Below are 25,540 nucleotides of genomic sequence, written 5' to 3' on the forward strand. Positions count from 1 at the left end.
TAGGGTTATGAATTTACATGTTCATTTAGTGTGATTTAATTCTTGAAAATTACATCAAAAGTGGTCTGCACACAGTTACCATTTAAAAGTTTGGTGTCATTAAGAATTATTATTATTATTATTATTTAATTTTTTTAAGAAATCTCTTATGCTCACCAAGGCTTCATTTATTTGATCAAAAATACAGTAAAATATTGTGACATTATTACCATTTAAAATAACTGTTATCTTTTTATCTTTTTATTTTTATGTAATTATTCCTGTGATTTTAAAGCTGTATTTTCAGCATCATTACTCCAGTCTTCAGTGTCACATGATCCTTCAGAAATCATTCTAATATGATGAATTGATGCTCAAGAAACATTTCTTGTTATTATCACTGTTGTGGAAAAAATGATAATTTTTTTCAGGATACTTTGATGAACATTGAAGTTAAATAGAACAGCGTTTATTTGAAATAAAAAGTCTTTACAGTCAATTTTGATTAATTTAATGCATCCTTGCTATCTTTTTTCTGTATGTAATTTTAGTTGTCCCAATTTCAGAATGGTAGTGTATTTATTTTATATATATATATATATATATATATATATATATATATATATATATATATATATATATATATATATATATATTTTTTATATATATTTGTTTAGGGACCATATTTCAGCAGTTGTAATGTTTTGGTGCTCTTTATTCCTAATCATAGACACCGCACTTCTGTTAACTACCACAAGGGTGCACTAATTATATTCTTTTCCTCCTTGAGTTGCCTTTTTCTTTCTCTGTGGAGAAGTAGTTCAGCTGAAGGACTGTTAGTGCCCCGTTAATGTTTCAGAAATGCTAATCGCATCCTCTGAGAGCGTCATGTTGTTTTCAGCGGATGCTGTCAGTGGTAGCTCAGCAACACTATATTCAAACAATAAGCTGTAAGCAGTTGCAATTTTCTGTTCTCTTTTATAATGAATAAAGGCTGGTAGAAATATTAAACGAGAGGTTAAATATAAATGTACATTTATTTTTTTTAATCATAAATGAAGGCAGCTATATATGTATTTATTTACAAATATATTTAATTTGTAGTTATCGTATTTAATTTTTAAATATAAATATATAGCTGTTTTTTTATATGTATTTTATACAGGATCTGTATATTATATCCCCCTTGCGGGCTGGCAAAGTAGTTAGCACACATACCATAACACTTTTATCTCTCTCTCTCTCTCTCTCTCTCTCTCTCTCTCTCTCTCTCTCTCTCGTTTCCTGTCCTCCTGTTTCCTGCTCTATTGAAACGTGGTGAAAGATCAGAAATAGGAATCACTCTGTGAACTGAGTTCAAATTCTTGTTTGTATCCTATCTTTAACCTCCCCGGCTGTTCCAGCTCCCTCCATGAGCTTGGTCCACCGCCACTGGATTTTCCATCCACACATTGTTTTTCCTGCTTTTATCATTTCCGAGTTGTTCCACCGAGGGTGTCCAGTCCAGCTTGCATGCGGAAGCTCCGTCCAAACACAATGACTTGTTTTCAGCCACACTCTCCTGGAAGCAGGACAGCACGGAAAGTGTGATTTCCTTCTCTTGCCGTGTGCTGTATTGTTCGTCCAGCCCTCTGCTACACTCACTGTTTATTTTCCTCCCACAATAATCTTCATGTAATATTTGACTTTAGCCATAAAACACTGGATGCGTTTCACCTGCCTGCCTGGGTAACATTCAACAGTTTGAATATGGAGCTGCTTTGAGATCCCCATATCCATGGGACTGAACCATATAGTACCTTAAAAGTGTAGATTCCAAAAGAAAAGTTTATTAAGAATGAGAATCTAGAAGGATACCAAGATATCTTGAACACTTTTAGAGTTACAGGCATGACAACTTTGGGAAAATAATATTTATGGCACTCAGGTATATTCTATGCAAATGAGCTAATGAGATACATTTCTAGTTTTAACATTATTTGTTCTTTAGATATTCCTCTTTAAAAGAAAAAAAAAAGTATCCGCTGTATGCAAAGTGACCCACATTTAGTTTTTGACCACTGAAAATGTGTACAATTGACCAATTTACTCTGTTGTTCTTCACACGAAGCTATTTTAGAATATACTAGTGTACATGTTTTTATTTTATTTTGGAGGATGACAGTCCCAGTTCATGTTCATTATATTGAAAAAAGTGACCAGGATATTCTTCTATAATCCATATATTGTAGCATACAGGTTTGGAACAACATGAGGTTGAGTAAATGTCCCTTTAAGGCGGAGGGATAAAACAGAATTCTTAACCATTAGATTTGTGCTGGCTATTAGAGGTTTGCTTTTATTTCATTGCGAATACTGATGAGTCTGTGTGTTTGCACAGCCGTTCTGATCTTACATATGCTTTCATTATTCACGCTCTCAAGTCGTCTTTTTTCCCTACAAAGTACCCCACACTTGTGCTGTACAGTTTAATGGGCTTAAGATAAAATCTAGTGTCTTTGTCTTGAATGACTTAAGCTGCAATTACTGATGGTCATGGAGCTGGAGGGAGACTCGGCTCACGTGATCTCATGGCAGTCCAGATGGATAGTCTTGGTAACCCACATTGGAGTTATTCTCCAGTTGAAACATTTCAGGGTTTTTTCACCCCCCTCCCTTTTCGGTCAGAATGAGTTCCTGGAACTGGAGGCTACATTTCCACCCTGATGATGGCAATCACTGCCGAGCAACTGCTTCCGTTCCAGTGACTGAACAATGACCTTTGACCTCTCCAGCCATATTAACCAGTGCAATTACAGTAATCACAAGCATTTTGAGAGTTTTTAATTGTATACAAGTAAACATGCACACACAGTTTTTTTTAAAAAGCCTCACATAATGCATAAGGGATGTGACCTTTGCCCTGTCTTTGATATGTGTTGGTCCAATCTGTAAATGCATTTTTCTAGTTAGTTCTAACATAACCGTACGCAACCCCCTAACGGGACATGGTGATGGAAAAAAATATGAGATGGGTAAAAAAAATATATATATTTCAATGCTTTTGCGTTCTTTTGCAAAAGTTTTGCGCTCCCTCAAGAAACTTTGCACTCACACATTGCATTCTCTCACAAAACTTTAACGCCCCTCACAAAATCATGGATTTTGGTGCATGGATGGATGAATTGGTGTGTAAGTGAGTGAACAGATGAACTGATGTGTAAGTGAGTGAATGGGTGGACTTATGGGATGAACGGATAGAGTCAGTCGATAGATTGTTGGATGGATAGATGAAAGTGAGCAAATGGATTGATGGATGAGTGAGTGAATAAAGTTTGTTAGTAGTTGGATTTTATTTTATTTTTTTTACTTCTGTTCAACAATTGCACATTAAAATGATCAAAATTGCCAGTAAAGACTTAAAATATTGCAAAGCAATAGCAAATAAATTATGTTCTTTTGAATTTTCTATTCATAAAAGTTTCACTTTTTTTTTATTAAGCAATGGTTTTCAACACTGTTAATAATAAGAAATGATCATTGATCACCTTATCATATTATAATGATTTCTGAAGGATCATGTGACGCTGAACTGGATACTATAATACTGTAATACAGTAATGATGCTGAAAATTCACTGGAATAAATAACATTTGAACACATATTAAAATAAAAAGTTATTTAAAATTGTACAAATATTTTACAATATTATTGTTTTTACTGTATTTTGATCTAATAGCTGTAGCCTTGGTGAGCATAAGAGACTTCTTTCAAAAATCTTACTGACCCCAAAACTTTTGAACGATAGTGTATAGATGAATGGATACATTAGTGGATGGATGGATGTTTGAATGGATGCGATAGATGATGGATGGATTCGTGCTGCATGAAAATTGTACCTGTGACTGGGACATATGGCAGTCAGAAGGGATAAGAGTGTGAAAGATTGAATATGCAGTGTGTATGCGCTGTCTTTGACACTCAGTGTGTTAATAAGCTGCTCTGTCTAACTGTGTTTGTGTGCGCGCATCTGACGCTCTCACATTCAAGTCTGTCTGTACATCTTTTGGGCTGTTCTGATTGGCTGTCATGTGAATATTGTGGTTATTGAGCCACTCTTATCAATTCAGCACTGTATATGTCCACAAACTGATCTCATGAGGATCTCAAGGAATTCCCAAATATGACCATATAATGCAAAATGAACATACAGTATGGAGAAGCTAGCATCTATATAGGTTTTAGTATCTGAAATGGTGTTGACTCCACCTCCTTTGCGTTGTTAAGCACCCTCTCGTCATGACAACAGCATCTCTGAATGAGTGACGCGTCTCCCTGGGCACTTGAGCACTGTTGTCCTCGTCACTCTCACTCGTTCTTTCCAACTCTCTCCCTCTTCTTGTGGGCACCTCTCCTCTGCAGGCTGAAAATAGCCTTGTGTTTAACGGCCTTGGATATAATTGGAAGAGTGACACCTCCTCGTTTCCTGTCCCAGGTGACACCGTGACTACCACATGCGCAATGATCTGCATTTTTATCTCTCTCTTTCACACTGTATCTCTCCATCCCAATTCCTTCTCTTTTGCTCCTCCTCCGAAATCTCTCCTGTCTCCTCTTCCCTCATCTTGAGTATCAGATTCTCAAGATCACTAGTGTAGATGCTTCAGATCAACAGGAGTTTGATTAAAATTCAGAAAATATGACGACTTGGATTTATCTGTTTGCAAAGAAGGAAGAGGACAGATCTGTTTTTGGATGAAAACGGTGAGCACTTTGCCAATTTTCTTGTCTCTGTTCGGTTACACTTGTTTTGCCAAGCATCACTGTTTCTATTGCTCATTCTTAATGTTTGAACAGACTCTTAATCTACTGTAATTATTAAACTTATGTGCTACAGACATGAATGATATCTCAAATTTTGCGGCCAGTTGTGTGCTATTACTTTTCTTTGTGATTTTCCTTGTGATTGATTTCTACCTGGAAGATGTTAAAACGTGCAGAAGTAACCCATTGATATTCAATGGACTAACCTGAGTCAATACCACTGAGCAGGGATTCCCAAACATTTTTGCCAGTTGAACCTTTTGACCTAAAATAGTTACTTGAAATTCCCCCTGAGATTTAAAAACGGAATATATTCTTTCTTCAAATAATTTACAGCCAATAGATGCTGATGATTTATTGACTGCATTTTCCTCATTGAAATGGGCCGCATGTCGGCTGTAGTGGGGCTCACGTCTCAGGCAGTTTGCCCGATTCAGCATGTTGAATTGGTGTCGGGCCGTCAGTGAGATCACTCTGACTGGCTGTTCAGCTTAGCGAACGAGTCGGTGCAAGAGAATAAAAGCGAAAGTGATGAAAGCGAGCAAAGAAATCAAGACGGCACAGACTAATTTTACGTCATCATTCCAATGCTTGAAAATCTGAATGACGAATATAGACTATAGATACCTTACCTGCTGATATAGACAGTTTTGTCCTTGCATGCATGCGCAGAACACCCTTGCCAGTTAGCAGTCAGCTGTAGTCTTTCGTCGCAGCTAGTTTTTTGACGTCGGTTTGGTGTGTCACGTCCTTGATTTTAGAGCATCAGGGGTCCATATAGGGGTTTGTATTTATGTGATGCATGAATTTAATTCATGAATAGTGATTTCATTTTACTGGATCAAGAAATACATCTTGGTCATTTTTCTTCGCGCTTGACAAATTAATGTGGAACATGTCATTCAGTGGAAGTGTCAGATATATGTGATTGTCCTGCAGAAACACATTGGACTTAAAACATCCACATAGGAACTTATCATGGCAACTGTGGGCACAGTCTAAGATGCTTCGGTGTCCAGGGCAGCACTTTACATTAAATTAGCCGCATTATTTGAGGATGCCTGTTGTCGGCTGGCTTTCGCTCCCTTGTGCCACCTTGTCACCGGGGATGTAAATGAGCCGTCACTCCTCATTAAAATGGAATCACAGCATACAAGTCGTGACGGATGAGTTCTGGCAGGTGTTAGGAGCGTGGACTGACCAGCTGTTGTGTTTTGTATCAGAACAAAACCCGAAAGCTTATACACTTACTTACTGTAAGCAAGTGTGAGAGAGATGTTTGAATGTGCTGTTAAAATGCATGGCATCCAGGTGTATCCACCTTTTGCTCTTCCTATATAATTATCACTGCTGTGGCATGGCTTGTTTTTTTTTTATTTTAAGGGGAAAAAAAATTGCCTGATTATATTTCTGCTCTTGGTGATTGTATTAGCTTGTGTTAACTTTCTCAGGTGATGTTTTCTTGGATATACATATCCTAATATCACAAGAAAATGTTGTGAATGTGTGGTTTTGACAGGTTTTCCGCAGAAGTGCATAAACCGCCTCAAAATGCAGCCCAAGGGAAACTGTCATTCAGAGTTTACTTCTCGCAGCTCAAATTTTTTTTTTTTTTAAACCTGTCCCTGCTATCCTATCTACCCATGATGCTTCTGTTAGTTTCTTCAGCTAATTTTTCCACTATATTTTTGAGACATGGAACCACTTGTTTCTACCTCCCTTTAGAAAATAATTGTATTCTTTCACTTTTTTTATTAGATTTTTTTTTTTATTGAATTAATTGCCTATCCTTTAGATCATAAATTAATATATAAATTAATTTATGATCTAATAATAAGAAATATATAAATATATATATATATATATATATATATATATACACATATATATATACACAATATATATATATATATATATATATATACACAGTATATATATTAATATTAATAATATTTCACAATTTATTTTTTTAAATAATATTCCATCATCACAGCCAATTCCCAGCATAGAATCCTCTGTCTACACTGGGATCACCCTGTAATTGAGTGTTGGGTTTCCTGTATTAGCAGGTGTCCTGGCAGTTCTGGTGCTGGAGAATGAGAAACCGTATGACAGCATGAGCAGGAATGAAGGAGTACTGTCATTTATATTAGTAACAGATCGCTGAAGATCTGTCATCTCGAGACCTGTCCATGTGGGAGGCTGCCTGTTAATCGTATGGATATCTTTAAAATGCAACACTTGTCACTTTCCGGTGCTGCCACGAAATCTTTCACACCTTCGCTGACGTGGGTTATCGCTTTTTATGTGCCAAGACTTCCTCAACCTACTCGGTCTCAGAGACTAAATAAAAAAAAAGCATAAATGTTAGTGTATTCACATATGAGGGTTAATTTTAGCACATGTGATCATTTAAACAATAGGCGTATTGTGCTCTTATTATTATCCTGTGCAAATCCAACAGATGGCTCTGGACCATTGAGGAAACCCTTCCTTACACATCAATACTTTCTAAATGTACCTACTGCTGTCTGTCTGAAGCATTCTGACTAGTACTTTTCCTGCCTAAAAAAAGGTCAGAAAGAAGTATTTCTGAAAGAAGAGTGAGGGACACTTGAAAATGTGTGGCTTTTTTATCTTTGCTTAAAATTCCTTGAATGAAAGAAAATCTGACTGGAAGATAAAGTGCACAGTAATACTGGATATCTCAAATATGTTTTGATTATTTGATCTAATTGTGCTCTGGTGATTACGTAGTAATTGTGGCAGGCCTACACTAAAAATGAAATGATCAATAAGTTATGACAGTATATGTTTTTACATTGCTTTAACTAATCAAAATAAGTTAAGCAGTGTTCATCTTTTTTTATGAGTTATATAAGATTCAACACATTTTTTAAGTCAGTTTAATTTATACTCAAGTGTTACCCAAGTAGCTCCCCACTGTCCAGACTCGCACTTGATTTGGCAAGAGACTTTCATAGAAGTAAAATGCCAGAATCTGGAGCATCACCGTTCCTATTGTGTGTGTGTGTGTGTGTGTGTGTGTGTGTGTGTGTGTGTGTGTGTGTGTGTGTGTGTGTGTGTGTGTGTGTGTGTGTGTGTGTGTGTGTGTGTGTGTGTGTGTGTGTGTGTGTGTGTGTGTGTGTGTGTTGAAGATGTGAGAATCTGGCTTTCCTCTATGTACCACATGTCGTCTTTTCAGTGTTCTCTCAGGGTTTCTGTCACAGGAAGTCAGTAGGAAGTGTTTTAGCTGTGTCATGTAGTTTAAGGAGTCAGTACTGTTTGAATAGTTGAACTCATCACACTTTATTTTAAGCACTCTTTTATCTACTAAACCCTTTCATTCTTGAAAAAAGAGCAGTTGCATTTGTCAATTGTCTTTACATTTGTTTGTCTCGTTTTTTCCTTAATGTTTTTGCAATTCTTTGAAGTGATTCAAAATCAAGGCTATGAGACGTGGCAGAGTATGAAACCTCATTGTAACCACATCAACACATCTGCATTTAAAACACACTGCATTGTGTTTTTTGATGCGTCTGCATAGCAGCTGTAGTTTTTCCCACAGCATCATCTCCTGAATGTAAATTTGGTATTTTTGTACAAGCTCTATTTCTCAATAGACTGACTGACCCAGACCCCCTTTCCCTTTTTACACAATTGGTAGCAGTACGATAAAAGCTTTGTGTTCACTAAACAACAATAAAAAAAGAAACTGTTGTTCTTGAAGAAAATGTATGGATGAGGCTTCTATAGAGACTCATATTTATTATGTATTGTCTTCAAAATATTATATATATATATTATCATAGATTTTGCTGACTATATACGATTATAATGACTTTTTTATCATTATTATATTATTTCCCAGGAAAATTCCAATGTGTCTAATCTTAATAAATTCTTGATACACTTACATTTACATTTATGCATTTGGCAGACGCTTTTATCCAAAGCGACTTACATTGCGTTATCCTATACATTTATACATAGGTATGTGCAATCCCCTGGGATCGAACCCACAACCTTGCGTTGTTAACGCAATGCTCTTACCACTGAGCTACAGGAAAGCGTAAAAATGATACATTTTTATATTATAAATATCTTACATATTTAATTATTTAATATATAAATATATATTTATAATTTATCAAGATTAGACACAGAATTTGTCTGGAGAATAAATCAATAAATAAAATTTTGTTTTAGAGTCAGTTGTGGTTATAGATAGGTGGCCTCCACCCCAACCAGTTACTCTAAGACAGAAATGATGGATTGAGCGTCTTGGGATTATAGTGAAACGTGACCTGCTTGGACCAAACTCTCTCCCCTCCAATAGAATACATCTCTTGGGGCCGTAAGGGTCAGAGAGGAACGACCCACGGCCCCTTTAGTTTAAGCATCCCCGTGCCTGTGACCAACAACAGCGTAATCCGACCCCCAGCCTTGCACACTTGGTTAAGCTCTACCATCTGTTTTTCGGCTTCGCTCCTGCCCGTCACTTTTTCTCCTCTCTGTTTGTTTTGGGGTCGTCCTGACCGTCTCTTGTCTCTGGCTCTGAAGATGTTAATGACGTTACAGTCTGTACATGTACTCAAAAGGGGGACCTTTCCTTTGTAAACCAGAATCTGGGTTTCCTCAAAGTCACTCCTGGCTTGGCTGGGATTCTTGACCTAGATATGCTCTGGACTGGTAAGTCTAACCCGTTGCACTCTCGTTCAACAGCTTTTCATTCTCTTTTTGTGCAGGCCTTGTGTGTGTGCATGCGACACATGCCCTTCCAACATTTTTAACTGTGTTGAGCAGGGAACACAGAGCGATGGGTTTAGTGGTTTCTTGCTGCTCTCGCTCGCTCTCTCCCTCCCTCCTTTTGTGGTGTTTGGACTCCGACTTTTCAGACTCCTCATGGTTCCTGTTAAAGCTTGAGCCAGCGGTTTCTCTGAAGCTCAGTAGAGCAACCAAACCGCCGTCGAAGTCCTCTCCTCCCCATTCACTGACAGCCACAAACTGTTCTGAAGTAGAAAAGAAGCAGGGTGCTCATTTTCTGCTCAGTCCTTGCGACTGCATGGACCCTAAAACGAACAGATCGAACTCTCCCTTCTCACCGTTCTCCTGTGGAGCTGGACACCAGCTGTAAGCAGGGAAAACCGCTTGTTTGGATTATGGATTTTGCTTTGACGGTCAGGAAGGCGTGTGCCGGAACGAGGGCCAGATGCACGTGGCAGAGGAGGAAGCGGTCTCGTCCGTATGACCGCACAGGACGAACCAGCCTAGGGGCGAAGCGACCGAGTCGGACCTCTTCACTCCTCAGGCAATGGATGTCTCACTTCTGCTGTACATCTCGGGCCTGTACATCCAGTCTGAGCCTCTCTGATCAGTCTCTGCTCCAGTCAGGATGTTGCACCAGTCCCAGAGGTGCACAAGGTATCGTTGGAGATGAAAGTGATGGACAGAGAGAGGTGTACGGAGAGGAAGTTTGGGTGGGAGAAGTTGAAGGCGATGACGAAGATGAGGATGAGAACGAGGAAGAAGGACAAGAAGATAATGATGATGATGATGATGATGATGATGAAGAGGAGGAGGACAGTAAAGAAGAAAAAGGTGAGGTGGAGATGAAGAAAAGGTAGCTGACTAAGGTGGTTCTGATGTCGCAAGAGGGCGACAGGAATACCAAACTCTGTTGTTCTCATTCCATCCGGCAATAACGCACGTGTTGACTCTTTATCTTTGATGCATGGAAACGCCGCGCTCTCATGCAGGCTGAGTGTCAATTAGAATGATGGAGATGAACTGGAGACCCGCCTGGGGTGTAATGTGTCTCGATTAGAGGAGATTTCAGAGTAGATGAGATGTATGCATGACCGGGTTGTGAATGGGTTGAGTTGGTGGAGAGCGAGAGTGAAGATTGATGGGCCCCACCGTGGCCTTCAGATGGTAGTCATCATCAGTACCGCTTACCTTGTTGTGGTCACATGGGTTTTGTTTACACTGCAGGGGAAATATATATATATTTTTTTTTTTTTTTACTTAAGCCTTTTTTTCGGTTTAGACTACAGTCGCTTCTGCTAGCACATCCACATTGATTGACATTGTAACAACACACGTTAAAAATTATCCATAAAAAATGTTTGAGCAAGTACATAACCAGCCAGTGTTCAAAACTATCTGCTTGCCTTAGCTCGCATTCGCTTACAGATTCAAAACGGTAAGCTTGTAATAATGTTTTTAATTCCAGTGGTACTGGTGGATTTCCGCGGGAAATTGGAGCATGTATTACGTCACACCTGTACAGAAGAAGGTGTCTCGGCTAGTCCTCACAGGCTATATTGCGTGTGAGGATGTTGGAGGTGGAGATTTATAGCCTTTTCTCACAGCACTTGATATAAACGTATCAATTTGATGGCGGATCCAGAAAGGTTCAAACGACAATCACCAGTGACAACTGGAGATTCACCCGTTGTAAAATGCAAAAGACTTTGAACTTCGGAGTGGCTACAGAAAAAAAGAGACTGCAAACATACGAAAACAAGGATAAATATCGGAAGGGCATTAAATGTAGTCACGCAATGCTGATGTTGTTAACATTAACAATTTAAGAACAAAGTATAATTTGTGCGGTTTGACGTGATATGATAAGCGATCATTCGATTTAATCAGCGCGATTTACTGCAATGCTTTTTTTCCCTTAGTTGGTCAGAACAGGGTTTGTACGGGTGCTTGAAATCCTTGAAAAATGCTTGAATTTTTAAGTTGTGTTTTCAAGGTTTGAAAAGTGCTTAAATTTTGGATAACATGCTTGAAAATGCTTGAAATTGTAACTGTATTTCTTTCACAACAAATACCTATCTGACTGAATAGTTTGTTTATTAAATGGAGAAATAAAATGTAGCCCTTCAGATACAGAGCGATTTGTGCTACGCTGGCCAGAGCAAAAGTAGGCGAAGTTTTCATTTTGATTTCCACGCTTGTTTGGATAACCCGTTTTTATTGGCCGCGCGGGTAATCGTCACAGAGCGCAGCGGCAAAAGTTTAACTATTTTTAACTTTGACCGCGGCGTGCGCGCGCGAGCTCGCCAATGCTGCGCTCCGCTTTGGTCGACGCAACAACAAAACATGCAGTGAACATAGCCAAAGTTACAGCACAGTTACTGTAACGTTAACTACCCGCTAATTAAAACCTGCAAACGTTAGCCCAGTGCATAACAACAATCGTTGATTGCTGAACAGAAATCGTGTCAGATGGAGTGTGATACAAGTAACCTACTGTAAGTTTGAGGATGGCCTTATGCAATATTTACACTGCTCTATTCCTGTAGATAAATGTATGTGTCTTGGCAATGAAAATGCATATTTTTTCTTTCAATTAATATAGGCTATTTATCAGGCAGGTGCCTGTGCACTGTCAGAGTCTTCTGGGTTAAAATGAAGACTCTGCAACAACAGGTTGTTGTTGCAATTTCTCAGATTTCGTTCAAACCTTGTCTATATCAAGAATGTGTCCCAAAACCAAGGCCTGTAAAATATTTCTGTTCAAATCCTATGTCTTCATATTTTCAGCCCTTGAAATTACTTCAGTTTTACAGCCTGAAAATCATATTATCTGGGAAGCAATATTTGGACATTAATATAATGAAAAGTATTATTCATAGGCATTATCTACTTAGACAGTGATACATTTTGAAAAATAAAACTTTTGATTTGCTTAAATATCTGATCCTTCTGCTATTATGTTTATAGCATTATCTATTTTAATGTGATAAAAACGCTAAATAATAATTTTGACTGTATTGGTATGTAATTTACAGTGGTGTAAGGTGCTGGAAAAAGCTTTAAAATGGACCTTGAAAAGTGCTTGAATTTGAGAAAAAGGTGTACGAACCCTGTACTTGTTCAGATTACATTTTCCGGTGAAAATTCTTATGTTGGTCATACTTCCAAAAAGTAGAATCTGTGATTCCAAATGACAGTATCCACACCGGCATGGTGACTGACAGCCGCACATTCTCCTCAAAACATTGGATTCATCCGCGCTGTGCCGTGCTGAGGTAGCCTGGCAAGCCAGACATACATCAAGATGTTAGGTCTGGCAACTCACAATTGCCAGGGCTCAATCCGTGGGGCGGGATAAACGGTTGTCTTTCAAATTCCCTCTGCACGCAGTAGGATAGCGCTACAACCAACCAGAGCGTTTTCCCACCAGCGGAGCTAGTTGATAGATTAAACTTTTGCCGTATCTGGTCGGCAAAACTACGAACACATCTTCCTTTTTAAGAAAGACTTAAGTGCTGTTCTTTGTTCTTTTCTCAAAGAAAAACTTAACTCCAAGTCCTCCAGAGTCGTGGCCAAAGCCGATTCAAAAGACCGCTGTTCGCCAGCAGGAGCCGCCATTCTGTGTTTTCAAGTAGCAAAGAACCGTTGCAACTCTGTCGTCATTATGTTAAGCCCGCCCCGCCTACTCTATACGCGATGTGATTGGCCTGACTAGAGTTTGGTTTTTCCAGCTCGAAAGTCAACGGAGAGTTGCTAGACTACACTGGCTGCAAAATAAATGTTGCTGCCGCTAGGGTGCGTCTAGATTTCTAGGCTAGTGCTGCGGCACAACCCACATAAAGTTGATAATTCCGCAAATAACTGCAATTGCAGATTTCGAACAGAGATGGCGACAAAGAGGAAAAACTACGGACTGCAGCTTTAAACAATCCATAAGATAAATTCACATGGGCAGCAACTTGGTAAGACTTGTTTTCAGAGTAAAAAAAAAAAAAAAAAAAGTTTCACAGAAGAAATTAACTCATACTGTTTTGGAACAATATGAGGGTGTGTAAATTATGACTTTGCTTTTACATTTTTAAGTTAAAAACAAGTAAAATAAATACATTCTCTAAAAAAAGTCTTAATATCTTATGCAGTGTTGCTTCTCAATATTTTAATGAAACACAAGTCGAAAAAGTCATTTATGCTGTGCATAATAAATGTTTATGGTACATTTAATGGCAACGAATAACATTTTTAATAAATAAAAAAAAACATGATATTGTTCAAACTGATACATTATTAAAAATTATTTTAATCAGATTTCACTAACAGAGGTTATTTGTATCAGACTTCAGATTTCATGTACTGTATGTTTCTCCAGTTCAGAAACGGGAAAAACAAAGATGATTTGAGTCATATAGGCAAAGACAATACATTATTTATGCCTGTTTGAACAAGGTCAGTGTTAAATCTTATAATTTTACAATTTCTGGAAACCAGTGTGGTTTAGCAGTCTCAAACAACCACTTAAATTCTGGAGAGCAGACCCAAGTGTTTCCACTGATTTGACACTGCATTTTTCATGCTTAAAATGTCTCACAATGACAGACCAGATTTTTCTCTTGCCTATTTATTTAGCCAAGAGTTTGTTTGCAAGGCCCTTTGTTGTTCTTTTTTTCCTTGTGCCTTGTATTTCTAAACCGCCAGCACAGCCGGTCCGCAGCTTGGTGCTTGGCTTGTTAGTTGTGCCGCCCTGTTCAGACAGCACCCTGTCATCGTGTAGCCGTCTTCTCCTCCCTGTGAGCCTTGGAGCTTTGCTTGGTTAACGCAAACCAGCTTTGGGATTTTATTTTCGGACACAGACTTTCTTGAAGCAGCATTGCTTGCGGGCAAATGTAATTCAGCCCATCCGATTGTGCTTGGTGTCTCCTATCTCTCTCTTTCTGTTTTTCTCTGTCTCTGTCCCTTTTTTAACCCCCTAACTCTATGCATTATACTTATGCACCATTTGTGCTATATAAATAAATGATACCTCAAATCTATCTATCTATCTATCTATCTATCTATCTATCTATCTATCTATCTATCTATCTATCTATCTATCTATCTATCTATCTATCTATCTATCTATCTATCTATCTATCTATCTATCTATCTATCTATCTATCTATCTATCTGTCTGTCTGTCTGTCTGTCTGTCTGTCTGTCTGTCTAGCTATCTACAGTATGTCTATATATGTCTATCTACAATATCTGTCTAGCTACAGTATCTACAGTATCTGTCTATCTTATCTCTCTGTCTAGCTATCTACAGTATCTGTCTATCTTATCTGTCTGTCTATATATATATGTGTGTGTGTGTGTGTGTGTGTGTCTGTCTGTCTGTGTCTGTCTGTCTGTCTATCTATATATCTGTCTGTCTGTCTGCCTATCTATCTATCTATCTGTCTGTCTGTCTGTCTCTGTCTATCTTCTATCTATCTGTCTATCTATCATTCTACCTGTCTATATACTGTATATATGTCTGTCTATATATATATCTTTCTGTCTGTCTGCCTATCTATCTATCTATCTATCTATCTATCTATCTATCTGTCTGTCTGTCTCTGTCTATCTTCTATCTATCTGTCTATCTATCATTCTACCTGTCTATATACTGTAGTCTGTCTATATATATATCTGTCTGTCTGCCAGTCTATCTGTCTGCCGTCAGTCTGTCTATTTGTCTGTCTGTATGCCTATATATCTGTCTATCTGTCTTTTTGTCTGTCTGCTGTCTGTCTACTGTATGTATAAATCTGTCTATCTATCTGTCTGTCTGTCTATCTGTCTATATATCTGACTGTCTATATATCTTTGTCTGTCTGTCTGTCTGTCTCATCTATCTATCTGTCTGTCTGTCTGTCTAATCACCCTAGCAACATGCTAACTACTACTTTGAACAGCTTACCAGCTACCCAGAACACCCTAGCATCGCAGCCTAGCATTTTGCCTGAGCTCGTACCACATTTACTTAAAAATAAATAAAATTTAGTTACAGAGTTCTGTTGTCCAGAATTATCTGTAATGCATGTTTGAGAAAGAGCTCCAGTGTGTCCAACTGCAGTACTGTTATGGTAGGCCAAGTGTTGGCTTCACTGCAGTGTGGTGGTATGCAGCCTTTTGCAAGTGTAGGAAACCCTGTGTCAGAGGCAATGGAATGATATTTGAATTGTTAGTTTAAATGTGCCCTGCCTCACGAACTGCAACCCTGCTATTAGAAGTTCAACGATTCTATTTTTTTCCCCCTTTTTGCTGAGTCTTTCATTCTCTGCTACACAAGCAGCTTTTTACATGTGTGGTTTAGTTAGAAGCCATGTGTCATTGATTGCCTTTATACAGCACTGATATCTGCTCTGATTTTAAAAGCCCAGCAGTGCATATCAAGGGCTGTAAGTCATACCTTTGTCATTGGACCAATCAGCATGTTCATTCCTATAACCTCTGCTGCAGGTCTTTAGGTTTTACAGGAAGCAACCACCTGTGAATGATGAGGTTTAAACCCCTGCAATGCTGATGTGTTTTGCTCTTGTGAAAGCACAAACAGCACGCTTCCCGTGGGACCGTCCTCCCCCAGGGGGGGCCGAAATAGGAAGCGGAGCTGAATTTGTTGCTCTGTGGTGGAGTTAAAGAGTGGAACTTTAAGCGACTCCCATGAAGATGAGACAAACGACTTAAACATCTGAGGTTTGTGGTGTCATCATTGGTTTTGTTATTTTGAATAGCAGACAGAACCCTCAGGTTTGTTTTGTGGATTGTAATTTACTAGCTGTCAATTGAATCAATAATTTAATGAAAGTAATTGCTAGATATGCTGATTAATTCAATCAAATTAAGCAAATTAAATTAAATGTTTATGAAATATAGTTTTATTTTTAATAAATGTAATTGTTTAAAATATTATTTATAGAATATTATAATATTTACATTATTATTTTAATTGTTAACTTATCAAATTTATATTAAACATTTGTTTATTTATTTTTTAACTAATTTACGTGACCTTTAAGTCTGTTGCTGATTTGGGGAAGTTAAATTTGAAAAAATTCAACAATAATAATAATAATAATTAGGGATGTCCCGATCCGATCCACGGCATCGGTATCGTGCCGATACTGGCCGAAAACGCTAGATCGGATATCGGAGAGGAGAAAAAAAATTATCCGATCCGATACCCATTAGGGATGGAACGGTACGTATTCGTACTGAACGTACGTTCGGTGCATGGATTTACACAGAGAATACATGGTATAAAAATAAATAAAACTCGCGTGCACATTAATTAATGTAAAACGGAAATAACGTTACTGTTAGATACGCGCATATGCGGGTTCTTTAGCCCCGCCTTAGCTCTGAACGCGCATCTATATCGCTTCAAACGCTCACTTTATCATTATACGCGCGCGGCGCGTCCTATTCGCTTTGGACGCGCGAATGGATTCAAACTGTTCAAGCATCGAACTAGACGCGATAGACGCGAATTTGACGCTCTATTCGCGTTTGGTGTGAACGCAGCAAAATGAACAGGCTGCGATGTCAAGATTGCAATGCTGGAATGTGTGTGTGTGTCAGAGAGAGAGAGGCACGGGCGCGATCGAACAGTGGAAATATAAAAACATACTCCGTCATTTTCATACAGGACATCATTAAAACTGCAAAAAGTGTTTTAAGCTTACAACATTGTGCTTTTGTCAAACTGTAAATGCCACCCAACCAAAATCACACACACACACACACACGCTGTTTAAAAGCAAATGATCTAATCTTTTGGACATTCAGCATATTGCATTGGTTTTCATTTCTTGTCCTAAAACAGAGCACTAATCTGTTTATTTTGAAGTTACACATTCTACATTGAATAAAAAAGAAAATCAAATGTGTTTTTAAAAGTAGTATTATTTTATACAGAAATAAATTATTTATAATTCAGATGAGAATAAAGTTAATTACAATTTGAAGGAAACAAATACATATTGATCTGAAATATAGCAAATTAATTTTAAATTCATTCAGGTTACCAAACATATCTCAAGGTCTTTTGAATAAAGGGTGGCAGTCTTTCATTATCAACTGTTGTTGTGGACTATATACTGGAGAAGTATTTGTTCTCCATTTGAGTGAGATGTTTTTATGTGGCTAATTGAGCAAAGTGCTTCCATATATTTTATTATTAGTAGTATTAGTTCAAGAATAAAATAAAAATATCGGATTGATATCGGTATCGGCAAATAGCCAAAGCTGTGGCATCTGTATCGTATCGGAAGTGAAAAAGTGGTATCGGGACATCCCTAATAATAATAATAGAACAGAATAATTGTACATTATTTTTAACTAGATTTTTTACTATTTGCAACACACCGAACAGTATTCATGTTGTTTTCATGATTATTTACCTGTGCTGGAGTGAAAGGCAGTCGTCAGGTTTTTAGTTTAAGATCCCTATCTTATCCCAGCTATAACAAACCTGTTGGTCGTAAATCACCTTGTATTTATCCCTTTTTTTACCGTAGTATTGCTCCCCGCTGATAACACCCCCCCTCACCCACACGTCTCCAACCCCCTGCGGCCTGTCTGAGTATCAGATAGCTCATCACTCATACAGAAGTGCACTGATGCGTGATAGCTGCCCTTTTTAGCTGTGAGATAGTCATACGTGAGTACATGTGTATGATTGTTAATGGTTATGCCTTCAGATATGTGTGTGGTCTGTGTTCCATAAACATGTAAATGTTTTTGAATGTTTTCTTGTGCTTGCATCCTCGGGCCTACCTTTAATCCACATATTCTGACATGTTTGTGAATCATCTGTTCAGAATGGTCTTTTTTTTCCTTCTATTCTCAACTAAACAAACCTCACAGACTTTATTCTTGTGATGAACAGAAGTTTCCAGCATTGTGCTATTCCAGCTCCTGCTGGTGTCATTAGTGGGTTTTTGAACTTTATTATATGCTGTCACAAGTGACATACATCCCGCCGGAGGTACAGAGCAACGATAGAGCGATAGAGGAAAAATTTAAGAGGAATGTTCGGTTGAAGAAAGAATGAAAGAGACAAATGCTTCAGGACAATCTTTTGCATAGTTTCCATGACAACATTTGTGTTGCAACTGCACCACCGAATTCCCACGGGTCGACTCCTGTATTATAGAGACATAAAATTCAAAACAGGAAACCAATTTGTAGGCTTGGTTATATTGTCTGGCACAAGTATTGTTCTTTTCACAGCCTTAAAAAAGTGGCTACAATAGACTGTGACGTTCATAAACAAAATGTGCAAGTTGGCAAAAAAATTGGAGTTATAGTCATTAGTTTTACTTTGTTGACTATACACTCTGTTGAAAAACAGCACCTTAATGCAATTGAACTTTCAAATCAAAGATCAAAATGTTCCTATGATGCCCTAAAATGTCTTTAGTCATACTGTCTTAAGTAGTCAACTCAATCTTAGGCTTTGTCCTGTAGATGCTGTGCCTGATTAGCGTAATTAGCTGTAGCATTTTATTCTTTTATATCTATTTGTCCGAGTGACTTTTGAAGCCATTGTAAAGTAGCCAATGTATATATGCCCAAATGTGCATATTGAATAAATGCATATTACTCCAAAATGCCTGTGTGTTCAGGTCATTACTGGTTTTGCGGCATAGATGGCCATTCGTATGCTTTGAAAGAATTAGCATATTTAGCTGTAGCATCTAGTGTGTTGATTGTTCTTGTTCAGGACTTATTCGATAACTGTTATACAGAGATTATTTTTCTTTCAGATTGTTTGTACTTATTAGGACAACTTATAAAAGCTAACCATAGCTGCTGCGCAGAGCCACTGCTACCTGAGGCTTTGGTTTATCTGAGAGAAATTTCGAGTCTCTGAAGACGGATTTGATAGTAAGACGAGCATGTGCCTTAGAGGTGAGGCGACTCGCCCGGTATTTCTGGGAAATACTGTTTGTTTTGCAGTCGGTTTTCTTCGGCTGATGGTGAGAGGTGAAAGGCAAGGCATGAAAAAAAACTAATCCTGAAAAAGCTCTCCTCGCTGTGGATTTAGCCACCGTGGGACACCTCTTCTTTTGAAGCCTCGCGATCAGCCTTTGACTGTGATTTTCAACGCACAGGCTCAGAAGCTTCATCTGCGCTCGCGGTTCAAGAAAAGTTATGACACCAGACATCCTTCTGATAAGGATTGTTAGGTAGTTTAGTGTGCGGGGTGTTTTACAGTCTTTTTGGGGTTTTGGCGTAGCTCACTGCTAATTCACTACAGTGAGTTTGGAAGTGTGGGCTGGTTTACATGTCCTTTTCTGCTGTGGTTTCAAAATATATATGATTTGTAAGTAGAAGGTCAAAGTGCATTGGCATGAGGCTGTTTGAGACTGAAATTCAGATGAGACCACAGGTATGCAGCGTAGAGTCTGGATTTGTGACTAGTTGTAGTGGACACTGGACAGTAGACATTGGACAATGTGGAATTGCAAGAATTACATTATTGATGTTGAAGTCATGGAAAGCAATTTCTCTGGATGCCAGAATTACTTCGACGTACACAGTCTTTACATTTCCTGCCACATTACTGCAGTTTCGGCAGTACCAAATACATAATTACACCTAATTTTTCCCTTGCAGCCACTGTGTTTCACGTTTCAACAAAATATAAGGGACACAACTGTTTTCAACACTGATAATAAATGATTCTTGACCAGCAAATCGGCATATCAGAATGATTTCTGAAGGATCATGTGACACTGAAGACTGTAGTAATGATGCTGAAAAATCAAAGGAATAAATTACATTTTAAAATATATATTAAAATAGAAAGTGTTATTTTAATTTGAAATAATATGTAAAAAATATTGCTGTTTTTACTATATTTTTGATCAAATAAATGCAACCTTGATTGATGACTTATTGTCTGGTTTGCATTATTACTTGTATTGAAATTCTGGATGAAACAGATGATAATAATTGTATTTATTAATATTATTTATATAGCCTGTATTATGACTTATTTCAAAATAAAATAATTGTATATATTTTAATCTAGAAAAGAAAAAGAAAATGGCAAAAATAAAAACGAATCACTGATATCAGCCGATTACTGATATGGTTCAGGCATTGTGCATCCTTAGCTGAGGAGCTTTATTGACATAAAAATAGTTTGGAATGATTGTTATTGTTTTATCATATTCCTCTTGCTGCTGTTTGACATTAGCTTTACGTTATGCCAACAACAGCCTTTAAATGGTTTCTTACTTTATAAACATGGTTTTACCTCTCTCTTTTTCTTTTATTCTCTTACAGGGGACGAAAGCCAAGAACTGGGTCCTCCTCCGTCTGTAGACGAGGCCGCCAACACACTGATGACGCGACTGGGGTTCCTGCTTGGGGACAAAGTGAACGAAGGGCCTGGTGGAGCACAGTACAACATGGAGGAACAAGATGACCCCCAGGTTTGATACATGCATTTGATGCTCTATCCAGTCTCTCTCATTATTCTCTAAAAATAATCTAAGTGACTTTTTGGCCTAGTGATGATGGGAGGGAGGTGCGTCTCTGCAGCTCAGGGTTTTGTCAGTGGGCGGCTCCCCACCTCAAAAACACAGATATTCTTGCTCTCTAAATCATGGCAGATGTTCCTGTGTTTTGCATGAACACCAGTAGTTTGCGCTGGAGTATTCGTACAGTTCAAGTCTAACTAGGCATGTCTCAGACAGCAGATGCTGAAACCCCTGCCGCTACTCTATTTACAGTCCACACTGATCTTACCCATGATTCTCCAGTGAACATCTGCTTTTGGGTTTTGAGTGCTTAGAAACCTTTCAAGTCAGAAAAATTGAATCCAACATGTGTTCTATTCAGTACAATAACATATTAACGATGTCATATGACATTAAATCTCGGGCTGTTATTTTATATATATTTTTTTAAATAAATGAATTGCTTAATACACAGATTAAATACTGATTATAAAAATGGTTTAAAAGTCAATATATTATCTGTTGTATTTCAAACATTGTAGAATTTCTAAATTAAATTTGTCCAATGCTACAAAAATTCCATATTACGGAATTAAAGTCGGCATAAAACAGAAGTTGCGATAGTCTGTTCTTCCATATTGTGATGTATATCCGAGTGAATCGGCTTCTCGAACAAGAAATGTAGGGCTGGACTTGATTTTGTCCATCAAGAATTGATTGGATGGATGTGGTTTGCCATTGCTGTGATGTCATGTGAGTGAGAGGTTGTCCTGCTCTCGCGTCGAAAAACGTCATCAGAGAAGAGAAATCGCTGCAAGAGAGAGAAGTTATTTTGTTTAAAGATTACAGTATTGAAAAAAATACAGTGCATGGATAAATCATTTATAATAAATACTGCAATATTAAAAAATGGTCAATTTTGATTTCATGGTGACTTTAAAGGGGTGGTTGATTATGATTTCACTTTTTTAACATTAGTTAGTGTGTAATGTTGCTGTTTGAGCATAAAGAACATCTGCAAAGTCACGACACTTAAAGATCAAAACAAAGGGATATATTTGCTTTTAAAGAAATTGCTTTTTAAGGACTACAACAAACGGCTGGTAGGGACTACACGACATTCCTCCCGGGTTAGTGACATCACCAACCCTAAAATTTTCATAAACCCCGCCCCCTGAACACGATTAATAGATTATCAAGACAGAATATGCTAATCAATGACTAGACGATAACTACACAAGCTAAAAAAATTTTGCAACTAACCATTCAGAAATGTTGTCTACATGTTGTCACTTCTTCTTGAGTCTCTCCATCCTTGTCTGACTCCGGTTTGAACATAAGAGGCTAAAAGTTTTAGAAATTTTCAGGACATAAACTGTTGTAGCTCAACCCCCTGTGCTGGGAGCAGCAGCTCATTTGCATTTAAAGGGACAGACACAATAACTGTTTTTGCTCACCCTCAAAAATTTTAACATGCTATATATAAATATCTGTGGGGTATTTTGAGCTAAAACTTCACATACATCACTGGGGACATCACATATTTATTTTACATCTTGTGAAAAGGGAATTATACCACCCCTTTAACATACAGGTCAAGGAACAAGTATATATTTTTTCATTTTTTTTAATACATTATGTATTTTAACTGTGTATTTGACAACCATTATTAAAACAATTATTTAAAAAACAAACTGCATCTTAACAATAACTAATAATGGAAACAGCTTAGCCATTTTTAAAAGGACATTTTGAACTCTTGAACGTAGCACTTGTTAGATCCCGCTGTTAATTGTTCTCAGTTCAGTTTGACCTCATTGATCCGACTCCTAGTTGAGTCCAGGAATGTATCGCACAACACACGGCTCCTGCCGTCCACAGCTGGGTAGAGCTATTTCAGAGGCTGGTCCCTGCCAAGCGAGCGTGGTCACCGAAAGGCCACAATTTCTCAAAACACCAATTCAGAGCCAATATCTCCCACGCACACCGAAGCCTGAATTGGACAAAAAGGTGTAGACTGAGCTATTTAGACATATTTGGGAAGTTATTGAGTCCAAGATCTGGCTCGGAGCACACTGCTGGTTCATAGTGAAAAGTATTATTATTTTTCAGGGGTTGTAGACATAGTAGACATTCCAATGTTGCCAGTTTAAAAATGCTCTTAAATCAGTTGTACACATAAATAAATGAAGAAAACAAAACAAGGTTAACTACTTAGTGTTGTATTCAAACCCTAGTTTGTGAAATCCACTATAAGAGTCTCATGTTGCATCAGAGCCATGATTTTGTGTTTTGCAAATTTATCTTTAAATTGTTGTTTTTATGAAAGAGCATCCTCTTGGTTTGGTTGCAGAATCTCTTTTGGTCGCAAGAAACGTATTATCTAAAACAGCTTCTGGACAGAAGTACTACTGACTAACTAAAGTTCATATCCATCTGAATGATGTCATTAATGTGGCCTCCACCGCAGACCCAGAGTCAGACATGAACTCGCTTAACCACTTATTCTTTCCATGTCTCTTCCCCTCTCTTTTCTACTCCCTCTTTACTTTTTTCATGCAACCCTTTTATTATAAATTGTTGTTATCTGTTTGTGTTTCTCACTTTGTCCTTCTTGCTCTCTCTCACCCCACTGGATAAAATGATCCACCATCCTGGTTGGTTTTTGTAGATCATGTCTTGTAGCCGACTGCAGCATGCCAAAACACATACACTCATTTCTTACTTTTTCCATTTGGTTAAGAGTTGAAAAATCAACAGTCTCTCAGTCATATACCATAAAAAGCCAATAACGTTGTATTAAATTACATAATATTGAGTCACTGTGGAAAAATTGTTTAAGTCAGCCCAGGCCATAAAAAAAGAGATAATTCCACATGAGTATGCAGTCCTCAGCAGAAATATGGGACAGTACTGTATCATTAAATACCAGTCAGCAGATTTCCACTTCTGGGGGCATTTTTGTGTGTGAAAGTCATTCAGCAGTGCTACTTTTCTGGAAGAGGAACCTCATATATACACAGTGGTTCACTGATCTAGCAGAAGCCTTTAATATGCTACAGTAAATATATGCAGTATAACAATGAGTGAAAACTCTACACCTCGTTTATGAAGCACAAGCAAAACACATGTAAATTGTATGTACAATTATTCTTATGTGAATTTGTTTGATTGAATTGAATGGAACAATTTCAGTAAGAGTGGTTTTACAAGTGATTTACACAAATTAGTATTTCATGAATGAGGTCCAGTGAATGGCCACCTTGAGCTCATGCATGTTTATAAGTTTTGTTTATTAGAAAAACATAAGCTCAAGCCTCCGACACAAACTTAGTAGTACAAGGTGTTGTAGGATTTTTAACCAATGAGATTTCACTGTGAGAAGGGATAGTCAGGGATGCAAAATAGAAAGCAAGCAACTCATTTTGTCATTAACATTCGTTGCTTATATACTTGTGGCAAGTTTGGAGTTCTCTAACTCTCTTTTTTGTGATGTTCAGGGCATCTCCATGACCCAGAGGATCAGTCCATGCTCGAGCTTAGCTAGCAGCACAGCGTCGCCCCCTCCAGGCAGCCCCTGTTCTACGTTGCCCGCTGGAGCCCCGGGTAATATGGGCACCCGAGACTGTGCTTACGGATCCATCACAAGCCCCACCTCAACACTGGAGAGCCGAGACAGTGGTATTATAGGTGAGAGAAGTTCTGTAGCTTATTTTAGGAATAGAAATTAAATTGCATTAGTCATCATTAGGTCTTTTTGAATCATTAGGGCTTTTCACACTGCGCTTAACCCCGGGTTATCGTCATTCTAAACACCGCCTTCAACCCCGAGTAAAGGAACGTTTCATACTTGTAATTTAGTTGCGGGATTAGCACCGCTTTTTACCTGGGGTTATGAAACCCTGCTCTGGAGATAAATGCGGTTAACTCCGCATTGCGGTGCCAAACTTGTACAGTTTGAAACGATGCACTGTTAGAATGTTACAGCTAGATGCTTAGCAACCGACCACCAATCGCGTGCCTTATATTCACGTTCTTTGGGCAGTCGCGGAAACACTGCGCGATGTAGCCTATATAAACAGTCGTTTCTGCGTATGATAGGAAAGATGTCAAACGGCGATGGAAAACGCAACAATTGGAGTGAAGAAGAGACCATTTCATTATTACCTTTATAGTTTGAAAAGTACTTGATATTACATTCAGCAATGTGTAATATGAGGCCGTGCAATGCTAGAGCCTTTATGTAACATGTCACGTGCTACGTTTGTCCAGTCAGTAGCACTGACACCGCAAATATGCAAGTAAGGACTTTAACCCGGGGTTAAGGAATGTGCAGTGTGAAATGGCAGCTTTTGAATACCTAGGATTAACTGTTAACCCCGGGTATAGTATTAGCAGTGTGAAACGTGAATAAAGATAACCCAGAATTCTGTTTATCTGGGGTTTAGTATGACGTAGGGTTAACTATTTCAAGTGTGAAAAGCCCTATCCGATTGTTA

General features: G+C 38.1%; 1 protein-coding gene across 4 annotated transcripts in view; it reads left to right on the forward strand.

Moving 5' to 3' along the window:
* The window catches only part of tanc2a (tetratricopeptide repeat, ankyrin repeat and coiled-coil containing 2a), a 152,867-nt gene that overhangs the window by 99,388 nt on the left and 27,939 nt on the right, over positions 1-25,540 (forward strand). For all 4 annotated transcript variants that reach the window (XM_082183713.1, XM_082183714.1, XM_082183712.1 and 1 more), the window contains 2 exons: positions 20,866-21,014; positions 24,542-24,731. In XM_082183713.1, coding sequence (XP_082039839.1) covers positions 20,866-21,014; positions 24,542-24,731 — 339 coding nt within the window. The remainder of the gene's footprint in view (positions 1-20,865; positions 21,015-24,541; positions 24,732-25,540) is intronic.

The sequence above is a fragment of the Leuciscus leuciscus genome (assembly GCF_965113295.1).
Source record: "Leuciscus leuciscus genome assembly, chromosome: 1".
In the NCBI taxonomy this organism is placed as follows: domain Eukaryota; kingdom Metazoa; phylum Chordata; class Actinopteri; order Cypriniformes; family Leuciscidae; genus Leuciscus; species Leuciscus leuciscus.